Here is a 14,595-nt window from a genome sequence, read left to right on the forward strand (position 1 = left end):
AAAACAAGAGAGCAAGAAGTAAAGAACGAGATGGGGCAGTGTAAAACTAAACCATCCGCCCCTTCTAAACGACCATCCATTCCTAAGGACTCACCTCTAGGGTTCATGCTAAGTGTCTGGATGCACTATCCAGGAACAAGAAATAAAGATAAGGCAAAGATGATTTATTATTGTATAGAAATTTGGAGCGGACAACAAATTGGCCCGGCAGTATGGTGGCCTAAGTATGGTTCTAATGAAGATTGGGTACAACAGCAATTAAATTTTTGGGTAAACTCCAAAACCCCTTTCAATCAAGAAGAAAGTGACTATGCAGCAGTATGGGTCACTCGCCCAGAGGGTTTAGGAGTCCCCATTTTTAATTTGACATGAAAAGAAAAAGATGTCGAAAAACGTAAACCTCGAAGGGAAGAGGAGGCCTTAGTGGGACCCCCACCATATGCTTTACCACCAGCAATTCCCCTACCTTCTCCTCCTCAGTTGGATCATGGGCAGATGGATTCGAGAGAGGCGGAAGTACAAAAGATAGAAGGGGGAGGGCCTGTGACACGGGCAAAGGCACGACAAAATAACCTCTACCCTTTAAGAGAAATGCCCATGGGAGGTCCACAACCTCAGATGGGGTTTATATCAGTGCCCTTAAATTCAGGGGATGTTAGAGATTTTAAGAAGGAAATGGGAAATGGGTAATACTAGAAGATCCCCTGGGGGTGGCAGACAGAGTAGATCAGTTCTTAGGGCCAAATGTTTATACCTGGGAGGAACTGCAATCTATTCTAAGTATACTGTTCACAGCAGAAGAGAGAGGTATGATTAGGCGTGCAGGGATGCGCATTTGGGATGCTCAACATGCCCACGGGCCCGCTGCGGATATTAAATGGCCCTTACAGAATCCGCAATGGGACCATCAAAATCAACATCATAGGACTCACATGCAGGACCTGCGAACTATCATTATCCAGGGCATTAGGGAGGCAGTCCCAAGAGGTCAGAATATAAATAAAGCTTTTAATGAAAGACAAAAGAAGGAGGAAACACCCACTGAATGGCTAGAAAGGTTACGCAAGAATTTACAACTATATTCAGGATTGGATCCCGATACACCGATAGGCCAGGCTCTGCTCAAAACACAGTTCGTAGCTAAGGCTTGGGAAGATATCCGCAAGAAACTAGAAAAGATAGAAAATTGGCAGGATCGGGGGCTTGATGAACTTTTGAGGGAAGCTCAGAAGGTATATGTAAGAAGGGAGGAAGAAAGACATAATAGGCAGGTTAGGATGATGGTAACAGCGGTCAGAGAAAGTAGGGAATTGGAAAGGAAAATGGGGGGATGGACGCAAAATCGAATTCCAGGACAGCAAAAATTTAGGAAGCCTGAAAACAGGGAGGAGGAGAGAATATGCTATTATTGCAGGAAAAAAGGACACCTGAAGAGGGACTGCAGGGTTAGAATGAGAGACGAAAAGTCCTTCCAAGAAGACTAGGGGTGTCAGGGGCTCTATATATTGGGGACCCAGAAACAACAGGAGCCCTTGATAAAATTGAAAATTGGTCCCCAGGCTGAGGAGGTAGAGTTTCTAGTAGATTCAGGAGCAGAAAGGTCTACTATACAACAGATCCCCCTCGGATGCAAACCTTCCCGAGAAACTACCAAAGTAATAGGAGCAAAGGGAGAACCCTTTACAGTAGGAATAGTTAAAAATGTAATGATAGAAGCAGAGTCCAAAGTGGGGTTGGGTGATTTCTTGATACTGCCTGAAGCGGAGTTCAATTTGTTAGGACGGGATCTGATTATTGCATTAGGCATAGGACTAGAAGTAGAGAATAAAGAATTGAGAAATCATCCCTAGGTATGGGGTAACAGAAGTAATAGATTCAGATCAAGGACCACACTTTACATCAAGAATCACTAGAAATATAGCTGAAGCCTTGGGAATAAAATGGGAAGAACATACTCCCTGGCACCCACAGAGTTCAGGGCGAGTAGAGAGAATGAATGGGGAACTAAAAAAGCAATTGGCCAAATTAACACTAGAAACTAAGCTCTCATGGATAAAATGCATTCCCCTTGCCCTCTTAAACCTTAGGGCCCAGCCCCGGGCTGACATAGGAATATGCCATATGATGCGGGAACCCCTAAAGATCACCCGGGGGTGTTAGATAAGAACATTCAAGCTTATATCACGGAATTAATGAAGTATAAACAGGAATTGTGGAAAAAGGGACAATTGACTCAAAGACCCCCTCTTGACATTACCCTCCATCAGATAAAGCCTGGAGATTGGGTTCTGATAAAGACCTGGAGAGAAACCACACTGCAGCCTCGCTGGGAAGGTCCCTATCTGGTATTATTGACTACCAATACTGCCATCAGAACTGCTGAAAAAGGATGGACACATGCTAGTCGTGTTAAGGGTCCAGTACAAAATCACGAATGGAGAGTCACTAGTCCAGCGGGTGATTTGAAAGTAAAACTGTCACGAAACCCTCCGTCAAGGAAAATGAGAACATGAATTAACAATGATTGTATAAACGTATCAGTATAGAATTTAATGTAGAAGGGAATATTTTGACTATTGTGAATGCAACTGTCGGGATATGTTTTAGAAAGGTAGTGGACCCACTGCGAAAATAGGAATACACAAATTGGTTATTAGCCTTCAGAGTGGCCGTGGAAATTTTAATAGAAGGGGGTAAACCTGGGGGTGAATTTAGATCCTTACCAGCATCACTTAAGTGTATAACCAGTGGGAAAAAGAATAGGGTGCAGTACCCCAAAGACCCACTTAAAAGGGAAGCAAAACCAGCCCCTCCTGAAGAATACTCTTGCTGCCGAGAAGATTATACACCCCATGGCTCGAGGCAACCGAGTCGATGGGCGAGGCAGAGGAGATAAAACATGTGGAGGGGTCTGCTCCATTATGAATGAATCCAAAGATTTAGGATCCAGAAGATACCCCAAGACTGGAAATAACTCCCCCGAGCAATTAAAGACTCACTACTGCAGTGGGAAAACTGCCTATCTAAAACTAGCTCAATTGATAATAATATTAAGTCTCATTAATGAGGGTTGGGGTACAGAGGTACAGACACATGAGCCATTTAAGTGGTCCCTAATCAGATGGGAAGATCAGAAGGTGATAAGCACAGACGTGACCCCAGGCGCTCCCATCCTTAAAAGTCAAGTATGTGACTTAGTACCAACACAACCATGCCTGAATCGCAAGGCAATCTATGCTTGCCCAGCATCAAATCCAGGGAAAAGTTATTGTAATTACCCAGGGGAATATTATTGTGCATACTGGGGTTGTGAAACGGTTTCACTGGGATTTCTGCCAGGGGAAGGACAAGATGAATATATAACAATTAGTTGGGGTCCCTCAGGTTGTACACCTCCGACTTATGGGACTCACTCTGGTGAAGGAACATGCCAACATTTAGAGATAAAAATCCTTAAAACAGAAAACACAGTGTGGTGGATAGGAAAGACTTGGGGGGTACGAATGTGGGAGCCTGGAAGAGACCGAGGGGGCCATTTCCTTATTAAAAAAGAAAGAGTTCCGCCAGACCCCCCAATAGGTATAGGACCTAACGTAGTAATAAATAACAATCAGAATAAGACAGAAGCTGTTACTGTAGGCCCAACCGAAGCAAGCCCTTATATTACCGAATATGGCACCCTTTGGAAAATAATTCAGTCTAGTTTCAAGGTGTTAAACAACACCCACCCAGAATTAACTAAGGAGTGTTGGCTATGCTATGATATAAGACCCCCTTTTTATGAAGCAATAGGGTCCGTAGCGAAGATTAGGAGAAGAAATGGGACTAACCCAGCAGAGTGCCTATGGAAAAAGGGAAAGCCTAATGTTCCAGGGATAACTCTAGCACATGTTACTGGAAATGGTGTGTGTGTGGGAACTATACCTCTAGAAAAACGACATCTATGTAATAAAACTATAGAAGTACAAAGTCAGGAGAAACCCTCAGACTGGCTCCTACCCGCAGACAATGCTAAATGGATATGTGCCAAATTAGGGGTCACTACATGCTTATCGACTAAGATATTTAATCAAACCACCAATTACTGTGTACAAGTAATTATAGTTCCACGAATCATATATCACCCTAAAGATTATGTGATCAGTCAACAAGAAACCTCTGAACATCACCTGATTAAAAGGGAGCCATTCACAGCCCTAACCATTGCAATGCTATTAACTATAGGAGGGGCCGGGCTGGGGACTGGAGTAGCATCTTTAATAAACCAGCCACAGGGACTGAAAACCCTTAGACAATCTGTGGATGAAGATCTACAGAAAATAGATGAAGCCATCAATGTGCTTACAAAATCGGTACGGTCTTTATCAGAAGTAGTGTTACAAAATAGAAGGGGGTTGGATCTTCTCCTATTGCAGCAAGGGGGACTATGTGTGGCTCTTAAAGAACAATGTTGCACCTATGTTGATCAAACGGGGGTAGCAATAGATACAATGGCTGAACTAAGAAAACAGTTAGAACAAAGAAAAAGAGCCCAGGAGTCTCAAAGAAGTTGGTATGAAAGTTGGTTTAATGGTTCCTCCTGGTTCACTACATTATTATCCACAATAATGGGACCAGTTATTATGATAATATTAGGTTTGACCTTTGGACCCTGTATTTTAAATAGACTAATCGTTATCGTTAAGAACAGGCTAGAGGCAGCCCACCTAATGGTAATTAGAGAAAGATATGAACCCCTTGATGGGAAACCAGAAGAGGATGCTCTAGAATGGAGTCGACAAGAACTAAAACGGTTTAATGAGCAAAACAAAATAGTACAGTAAAAGAAAAGGGGGGACTGTGATAAAATGTTTGCTCATTAAGACCGGGATGTGGTAGCATTGTGGTGGAGTGCTTGTTCATTAGGACCGGGATGTGATGGTGGAATATGGAGGCCACAAGGGTTGCAGAACACTCTAATTTTATGGGTAGATTGTGTACTCTGCATAGTTACAGGCAAAGCGCGCCCCGATGGATACAAAGTTTCACGGAAGGACCAACCAAGGAACGACACACCAAGTGGCACGATCACGACCGACCAATTAAAGGACAATACACTCGGGATGGACCTTACAAAAGAAGTTGCAAGGGACGGGAAGGTGCGGCAGTTGGAGGAACGAGGATTCCCCTGTCGCCCAGCGCTGAATTGCCTTTTTGTTTTACCCGCTACAATTAATAAAAGTTTCTAATTGGAACATTATCGGCTCATTGCTTATAAATTGATGACATAAAGGAACGCTTCATTTTGTGTGTCTTACATTTGGAGGATCAACTGACAGCCTCTCTGGTGCGAAACACTTTGGCTATAGGACTTTCTTTGTCATCTAGTGTCATAGCTACACTTTTCTACATGTGCTTTTCCATCCAGGAATGAATCACTGCAACAAACCATAGGCAAGGAGGGTAACTTGTGCAGCTCTTATAGTCAGCTGGTGTCTGCAGGGTTACAGTGCAAGAGCACACGAGGCATGCAAGGAGTGAGAAAAGGGGAGGTGTTTGAAGAGATCTGGTTACAAAATTTGAATGACACAATTAGGTGGAAAATGCAAATAATCAGACTCATAAATGGCCTGGGTTGCAAAGGCCCACAGTGCTCATCCAGTTCCAGCCCCCTTCTTCCTATGTGCAGGGTTGCCAAGCAGCAGCCCAGGCTGCCCAGAACCACATCCAGCCTGGCCTTGAATGCCTGCAGGGATGGAGCATCCACAGTCTCCTTGGGCAACCTGTTCTAGAGGGCCGTTCCCTTCTGATTTACTGGAAATGTAGAGAGACATCAGAAGAAAAAAAGAGAAGGGAGGAGGTTCAGCAGTGCATGCAGGTGATCTAAATCTCATGTCCAAATCTGCTATCAGACTTCGAAATGTTTAGATTTATGATATGATATGAACTGATATGCCTATCATTTCCCAAGGCAAAATAGAGGGGAAAGTATTTTCCTGTCTTAATGAGGCATCATGATGGTTCCTGTGAAGGGCAAGTATAGTGAAAATGGGGAACTGGAGTAAGGTCTGCAGCAGACTACAGCAAAATGGTGTGACTGTTGTGATGTCCCTGCAGAGAAAGAAGACGTGTTTACAAACAAGGACAAGGTACAAAAGGAGGTGAAGGCTGTACTGACTCAAAATGCCACGCTGAGCTGTGAGGTGGCCCAGGAGAAGACGGAGGTGAAGTGGTACAAGGAGGGGAAACTGATCACCTCGAGCAAGAATTTCAAGGTGGAGTCAGAGGGCAAACAGCGTCGGTTGGTGGTGAGCCAGGTGGAGAAGAAAGATGCAGGGGAGTACAGCTGCGAGGCTGCTGGCCAGAAACTCACCTTCAAGATTCATGTCACAGGTGAGAGAAATTGTTTTGACTGTATTGAACCCCCCAACAAAGAAGGAGGGGAAATTTAAGTGGTTTGACACATTCAACCCCAGCATTCAGTGATGTAGACGGTGCTTAAATTCTGTTTAATTCGTGTGCTTTTCTGTTTGCCTTCTGAAGCTATGAACACTTAGGACTTGGATAGCCTCAGCTTAAGACAGGCTGGAAATAATTTGGGAATTTCCCTGGGGATCTCAAGTAGATGCAATGATAGCAAAATGAGAAGTCAATAATTACAGGGGAAATTAAAGGTTATTAAAGATATCTTCAGGGCACAAGCACACCCCTGCAAATGCTTCTTCCTAAATAGTCTCAGAGACAGCATTTGGTCACAATGCTAGATGGCAGCATTGGTGGTTTCTATTAAATTAAAGAAACCTGCACTTAAAAAGGTTTTCCCGTATTTTCTTTTGTTTTCTTCTCTATAGCAGGTGCAAAAGAAATGCTTAAAAATAGAAAGCCTTCAAGCTGGTGCTTTTCATTCCAGAAATGCAGGAAGACAGGCATTCTATTTATTAGGAGAGTCTGATAAGAAAGTGGAAAAAAGCTTTTTACCAGGGTCTATAGCTACATAACAAGGGGCAATGGTTTCAAAAGTGAAGAGGGTAGACTCAGTTTGGACATGAGAAAAGTTCTTCATGATGAGGGTGGTGATACACTGGAACAGAAGGCTGTACTGACTCAAAATGCCACGCTGAGCTGCGAGGTGGCCCAGGAGAAGACAGAGGTGAAGTGATAAAAGGAGGGGAAACTGATCATCTTGAGCAAGAAGTTCAAGGTGGAGTCAGAGGGCAAACAGCGTCGGCTGGTGGTGAGCCAGGTGGAGAAGAAAGATGCAGGGGAGTACAGCTGCGAGGCTGCTGGCCAGAAACTCACCTTCAAGATTCATGTCACAGGTAAGACAGGTGTTGTCTGAAATTCAGCAGAGAACAGTAAAGTAAAATCTAGTTTCTATTATACAGTGATCCAGGTGCAGTAGTCTGTGCTGAGGTTTTTTCCCTATACTTGATTGCCTGGGTTTGTAGCAAGTATGTGGTTTTAGTATGGCACAAAGACCTGTTTCAGTCTGTCTGTAGAATAATAATTACTGATATATGTACAATGGAAGCAATATTCAAGATATTATTCAAATCTCTCCTGTGCCTGAGATCCCAAACTGTAAGTCTTGTTCACCAAAACATTTGACTAAGATAAGTATGTGCAGTGAGGCTGGAGTGCATGTTCTACGTGCAGCCTTTCATGGCAGGAGAAGCAGGAACTTCTCCTAGTAGTACACTGCCTTTTTACTATGCCTTTATGTTGGAGGCTGCATCTGGATAGGTGAGTCTGCTACTCACAGTAAGAGACCTGGTAGAGCTGACTATTCCCAGAGCTCAAAGTAAGATAGATATCTGCAAATCACACACAAAGAACAAAGGACTGCGTTGGTGAGCATATTTCCTTTGTGCCTTTGACAGTCACAGTTGTGGCAATGGTAGAGGCCATGAGGAGTCTGTTCAGGAAGCCAGGAGTACTGTTCTGGGTCATGAAAAGGCAGCCAGTGGTTTGACTATCACATGTTTATGTGTTTTGATGTTTCACAGTGGGTCTTAAGTAAAAGGAACTCAGGTTTTGGTTGCCTGCAGGACAGATGTTCTTTTGGGTTCAATATGTTTGCATAGTGACTTGCAACCATGGGACTGGTGTTCAAGGACCCTCTTGGTTGCTTCAGTTCCTAGGTTCTTTCTTGCCTAGATTTGACACTTTGTTTCAACAGAAGAACTGATATTCTCTAGTGAAGGCTATTAGTTTGGGCACAAGTGGTAACCTAAACCTGTTCCAACCTGTACATACAAACCTGCAAGATGGTCTCATTTCAGTCCCTCAGTCAATACTTTTTCTTTTCTTCCCTCAGAGCCAAAACCTGTGTTTATAAACCAGGAGCAGGTGCAGAAAGAGGTGCGTGCTGCCCTGGCAGCAGGTGCCTCCCTCAGCTGTGAAGTAGCACAGGATCCAACCGAAGTAAAATGGTACAAGGATGGAAGACTGCTTGCCACCTCCAGAAAGTTCAGACTGGAATCTGTGGGCAAAACACGGCGTCTGGTTGTGGAGCAGCTGGAGAGGAAAGATGCTGGAGAATACATCTGCGAGGCTGCTGGCCAGAAGATGACCTTCAAGTTGGAAACAACTGGTGAGCATTCGCTTTGGGAGCACTAAGCAGCTGTTTATGTGGCTGAGAGGAGGACTGGCTGTCTTCTACCCTGTGGGCATGGAACAGCCACAATTCCCCCTGAGGGAATATTTGAATATATTAATTCCTTTGGCTATGTTAGAGCTCATCATGAGGTCAGCTGATGTTCTTTAAATGCTCGGAGTCTAGCAATGTGGGGAAGTGGACTGCTATTTGCTGTTGAGCTTTAGGCTAAGAAGCCTGATTTTAGAGGACCTGACTTCCCCTTTCCCTTCCCCTCTCCTCCCCTTCTCCCTGGACTGAGCCTGCATGGTTTGAGAATGATTTCAGATCAAGGTAAATGAGGAATAGCCATGTGAAAACCTGTTGTTTTACTGCACTATAAGAGACACTTAGTCAAAAGACAAGTGTGTGTTCCAAGCTTGAGATTGCAGGAGATCCTAGAAACAACTCAGCTGCTCAAACCTGTAGTCTGGCTGAATATTTTATTGTCAGTTATGGTCATAAAAGGGTCATGGGTAAGTTGGTCCTTCTTGTGATATACTTCTAGGCTTTCATCAGGGAAAAGCTTAATTAGTCCAAATAATCATAGCAGAAAGCACACCAAGAGCATGAGAGTGAAATTTATACTTTCTTGACGTGAAGGAAAATTTTACCTGGTTCTGCCATTCCCCAAATGTTTGTTTCCTTATGACAAGAAGAACTTTGCAAAAGTAATTTTTTTTTTTCAGTCTTGCGTGCAACACAAAAAGGGGTAGAATCTAGGAGGCCACCTGAAATGTTTTTTCCATCTGGAAGGATCCATTTAAGAGCACCCATGGACCTGGTTATAAACAAGTTTTCTTCTTTGCAAAGGCTGTTGCTTAATTAGCAGATACTGTACCTGGGAGAGTGTGAAAGACAGAACTGTTTTTCTTTTATTGTCTCAAAGTTTGCTTTCTTGAGGCCTTTCTGATGATAAGACTCTGACAGGCAACTGCTAACTATCCAGGAGGGTGAATGGTGGGTGGTATCATGCCATCCCTGCTTAGGACTGCAAAGATAAGCAGGAACAAGACAAGCAGTCTTTTCCAGGGGTGCTGCTGGGAGGAGCAGACCCCTGCAGAAGGTGGTAAATCTTGTGTGTGGCAACAGAGACCTCCAACCCTTGCTGGCTTATCTGTGGGACAGGAATGTCAGAAAAGTTAGTTTTAAATCATTTTACAAAGAAGTGTTTGTTAAGAAGAAGAAAAACCCCCACCGAAATGGGGGATAAAAGGCCCTCGCTAAACTGGGGACTTTGGAGACAAACTCCCAAAGACACCTTTGACGGAGAATTCCCTGAGGGGAAAACTTTGTCGGAAGAACCCCGGGACCGGCTTGCTGCGGAACTCCCTGGCTGTCTCCCATCCCCTGCGGCGATCAGACGAGTTCCTGAGATCAATGGACCTACTGTGTACCTCACTGGACCCACGGTGGTGACTATCTCTTTCGCTCTCTGCAAAGACTCCTTGCTTACATTTCCTACTTTTTCTATCGCCTACCTTCCCTTCCCCATCTCCCTAAAAATAGCTAGGACAATAATAAACTGGTTGGACCAACATTTGAACCGTTGCTTCTTAATCTCACGCCGGGCATACACATATCAAAGAACCTTGCCTCCCTCCTACAAATTGGAGCGAGACAGAGAGGAAGAGGGAAGTAACTTGTTTTGGAAGTCCTGATGCTATTCAAGCATTCAAGGCCAGGCTGGATGGGGCTTTGTGCAATCTGGTGTAGAGGGAAGCATCCCTGCCTACAGCAGGGGGTTTGGAACTGGATGATCTCAAAGGTCCCTTCCAACCTAAACCTTTCTCTGATTCCTTTGATGATTCTGTTTCTCAGCTGCTGGTGTGAGATCTCCAACCTCTCCCCGTTGTCTTTCAGTGCAGCAGATGAAGCTGGTGAAAGGTCTGCAGCCCCTGGAATTCCCTGAGAAGGGAACTGTCACCTTTTCGGTGGAGGTGTCCCATGAGGATGTGGAAGGGACTTGGCAGAAGGACGGCGTGCGGCTGAAGCCTGCACCAAATATCACGATGGGTGTCCAGGGGAAGAAAGAAGATGACCTTGAAGATGCAGGACTCATTTCCTTTAAAGCAGAAGGCATTAATTCATCGGGGAGGCTCACTGTGACAGGTATTGGTTGGTGCAAAGTGTCATTATCTGCTCTTGTCCCAGATTACTTGAACAGCAGAACCAGCTTTCCTTCCAGCTGCAAAGAATGTTATGCACTGGGCTATTGCCACCAGAGTATCCGTGAAATATCAAGAGGATTGTTGTAACATGATTGTATCTAGCACAAGTAATGATAATGTGCTCAAATTCCAACTAAATCCACATCCTTCTTTCTCCTTCTCAGAATTGCCTGTGAAAATCAGCAGACCATTTGCAGACATTAGCGTCATTCAGAAGGACAAGGTCACGTTTGAGTGTGAGCTGTGCAGGCCCAAGGTGGACATCAAGTGGTTCAAGGTATGGCATGTAATGGTTTTTTCATTTCTGACTTCTCTGGAAATGAATGAGAGCCTTTAATTTCACTTCCAAGGGATGCGAGTCTGAGCTTTTGCTTGATAGCTTTTGCACTGCTCTCTTTTCTTTATGCTCTTTTATTTGCCCAGATCAGCACTCTTTGTTATTATGTCCTGAGTTCATTTATCAAGTTGAAATTGAAGTTTGTTTTGGTTTTATTGTGAACTTTTTAGGTCATGCTGCACAAAATATTGTTGGTTGAACTACAGTACAGTCTTGAGCTTCAAGTCTAACACAGAAATTCTCAGCCGGGATTTTGTAGCCTTGTTGTGAACTGGGTTTTTGGGGTGAAATCTGAGTTTTCTTTGCACCTGACAGTGTGAGAATTTGCTCTGGCACTTTGTGTACCTCCGCGGTGCTCAGCTGTTCCTTCCCTTACTTGGGGATAACGTCATTTATTCAAGGTGATGTCCAAACAGGCTTGTTAACAGTCCTCTGCAGTGCTTTAAGCTGTCATAGGTCAGCCAGAATTTCTGCATGTTCTATAGCCATTCCTACATGTTGAAAACACTGCACTGTGCTTAAGCTTCAGCATATGTTCCAGTAAGCACAGTTCCATTAATTCTAGGGGAGTGGGTGAATTAAGCATAGATCTGAAGGCTCCCTTTGCTCAGTGCAGAGATGGAAGGACTCATGGAGATCTGACTTGATATTTTCCCTTCTAGGATGGGAAGGAGCTCTGTCAAAGTAAAAAAGTGGGCATTACTTCCCAGGGAAATAAGAGAAGTCTCATTATTCACAAGTGTGAATATGAAGATCAGGGAACATCCACATGCTGAGCAGCCTAAGACAAGTTTAGGTAGTTGGCAACAGGAGTAAGGGGGCTCAGGAGGACACTGTAGAGTAGTGTGAAAAATGAGCAAAGAGAGTTACTAATTGATGCCTCTTGGAAAGTAGTCCAAGAGTGGTCCTCTTCATAAACTCTCCTCTTGTGTGTGGTTTTATCTTTCCGTGCAAGTGGCTTTTGGTTTGATTCAATTGCAGTGTAGATCTCTGCATTCCTGTCCAGTTTTTTGTTTGTTGTTTTGGAGGAGAATTAGCACAAAGGGAAGCTGTTGTGTTAGAGTGGACCAGGGTGCTGTATGGCTTGTCTCTAGGAAAACTGCACAGAGAGTTGTGTGCCATGAAATATTTGTCTTCTGTGGTCCGTGTCAGCAGTGTCAGAGTTAACACCTGTCTGTGGCTTTGTGCCATTTAGTACATAAACCCACACTTGGCAAGTCAGAGAACACTACCCTGTGTTCTGAGCTATCAGCCAGCATCTGGTAGAGGCTGGGTAGAGCAGGCAGGCCTCTTCTAAGTGACAGCCAAAGGGCCTGTGAATGCCTCACCATGTCCGTGCTTCCCTCTGTAACAGGGAAGGTGATTCTCACAATTGGGGTAATAAACTGTTCCTGATGCAATGAGGTGTTCATAACAAGTGATGTGTAGATCTCCCTTATCTCATAATGTCTTTGCCTGCCTGCAGTGAATATGCAGGATACAGGATCATATACCAGCTTCTTTGAATTACTGCTCATGTCAGGAGATAAAATCTGCCTATTCTTTGAACTAACACTGGCGAGGGTTAGTTATTCTGGCTACCGAGAGAATGGCACAGCAGACTAAACTCTTTCTTTTCCTTCTTTGTCAAATGCCTTTTCATCCAACTGCGTGTCCCATAGATATTCAGAGCAGTGTTGGCTGAGGGAAGTGGAAATATTTATCTCCTGTGTGTATCTGCCACCCTATTTAGGCATGTCCCTCCTAGCAGAGTGCAGAGATTGGAGGAGTTGGATTAGGCAGTGGTTTCCCTTTTGCTCACAGAACCACTTGTTCTGTGGTCTCCCAGCTACCCTGTGCTCAGTGGCCTATGCAAGATGGAGCGGAAAAGGCACATTTTATGAACAAACAGGAACCTTTCTGGTCAGATTAATACCTGTGCTCTTTTAGAGAGATTTAGGTACTAGAGGTTTTAGGTACTGGAATAGGCTCCTCAGAGAGGTGGTTGAATCGCCATCCCTGGTTGTGTTTAAGAGCCATTTGGATGTGGTACTCAGGGATATGATTTAGTGTAGGGTTTCTAGAGTTAGGGTACTGGTTAGGCTGTGGTTGGACTTGATGATCTTCAATGTCTTTTCCAACCTGGGTAAATCTATGATTCTATGCAGGAACTCTTCTCCTGATGTTAATCCAAGTTGTATCCAGGCCCTTCAGAAGGAAAAGGATATAGCAGCACAGAAATATGGTCTGATTCTGACATAAATAAGTGCAGACCTGGAGAGTTAAAAGGGATTGTGTGATGTTCAAGGGATTTTGAAGCAAAGATGTCCCCTAGGTAAGATTTGTGGCTGACATTCCCCATACATTGTTTGTGGGCACACAAGCTAAGGAGAGACTAGTGATGAGCATGCAGAGAAGCCAATGGTTCAGACAGGTTTGTAGTGACACGACATTGTAGAGTTCTGTCTCGTTCTCCTTGGCATAGTTTGGAAAATAAAGATGAGGTGATTGGTGGTAACAATATCGCTTCATCAAGGTCAAGCCATGCCTGACAAACTTGGTGGCCTTTCATGATGGAGTAACAGCATCAGTGGATAATGGGAGAGCAACTGACATCATCTACCTGGACTTGTGCAGAGCATTTGATCCCGTCCTGCATGACATCCTGGTCACCAAACTGGAGAAAAATGGTTTTGATGGATGGACCAGTTGCAGGATAGGGAACTGTCTGGATGGTCACACTCAGAGAGCTGCAGTCAGTAGGTCAGTCTCCAGGTGGAGGGTGGTGTTGGGACCAGTGTTCTTTAACATTTCTGTAGGCAACATGGACAATGGAATCAAATGCAGCCTCAGCAAGTTTGCAGATGACGCCATCTGCAAGTATTTGGAGGTAACCAGCTGCAGTGAAGTGAGCGATTTCAGTGCCTATTTCTGATGGTGGCAGTGAGTTCAGAAGTCACACTGAATTGATGGTACCTGTTTCCATTCTGACAAAGGCTGTAGTTGCAGCTGACTTCCCGAGGCTGCCATACGTGGTGGTGACGCAGCCTTGGGCTTGTGCGTTTGCATGACTCCCACCTTTCCTTTCTGTGTCTTGCAGGTCAGCTGGTGCTGGAAGCGGCCGGTATCTGAGTAGGAATGAAGGTGAGTGCAGGAGCAGCTGCTGAGGGGAGGAAGGAAGTCCATGCTAATGAGCTCTGAAGCATCTGCAGGTCCGGTACCAGAATAGGCAGCAGTGATGCAGGGGGCTCCCCAGCAGGAAGCTGTCTGATCCAAATGCTTGCTGAGAGTTTGGAAGCCCAAACCCTTATGGTCTCTGTAAGGGTGGCTAATAAAATGATGTTAACCAAGATGGTGGTAAATAGTCAAAGGTTATTAGCAAAGGGAAACTCACCAATATCAATACCTTGACCAGAAAGCTGAGGCAGTCTCAACTGGGGAGCAATCTCCAAGAGATGCTGCCTCAGTGGTGGTCAGCCTTTAAATGAGGTCTC

General features: G+C 44.5%; 1 protein-coding gene across 1 annotated transcript; it reads left to right on the top strand.

The window, feature by feature from the left end:
* The first annotated feature begins 3,503 nt into the window (after window positions 1-3,503).
* Window positions 3,504-14,350, top strand: LOC146752775 (obscurin-like protein 1). The gene is made up of 5 exons (XM_085531277.1): window positions 3,504-3,579; window positions 8,297-8,572; window positions 10,478-10,726; window positions 10,950-11,062; window positions 14,202-14,350. Exons 1-5 carry the CDS (start codon window positions 3,504-3,506, stop codon window positions 14,235-14,237), a joined length of 750 nt encoding a protein of 249 aa, XP_085387403.1. The 3' UTR covers window positions 14,238-14,350.
* The last annotated feature ends 245 nt before the right edge of the window (window positions 14,351-14,595 follow it).

The sequence above is a fragment of the Coturnix japonica genome, unplaced genomic scaffold (assembly GCF_054131305.1).
Source record: "Coturnix japonica strain WE unplaced genomic scaffold, WE-NBRP24 Scf041, whole genome shotgun sequence".
Taxonomy (NCBI): Eukaryota; Metazoa; Chordata; class Aves; order Galliformes; family Phasianidae; genus Coturnix; species Coturnix japonica.

What these genes read in the sequence shown, in the direction of transcription:
- LOC146752775 (XM_085531277.1), top strand. Translation starts at nt 3,504, where the DNA reads ATGTGGGAGCCTGGAAGAGACCGAGGGGGCCATTTCCTTATTAAAAAA. An exon ending in TCCGCCAGACCCCCCAATAG is followed by an intron (nt 3,580 to 8,296) that starts GTATAGGACCTA and finishes TTCTTCCCTCAG; the next exon opens with AGCCAAAACCTGTGTTTATA. An exon ending in GGGGAGGCTCACTGTGACAG is followed by an intron (nt 10,727 to 10,949) that starts GTATTGGTTGGT and finishes TCTCCTTCTCAG; the next exon opens with AATTGCCTGTGAAAATCAGC.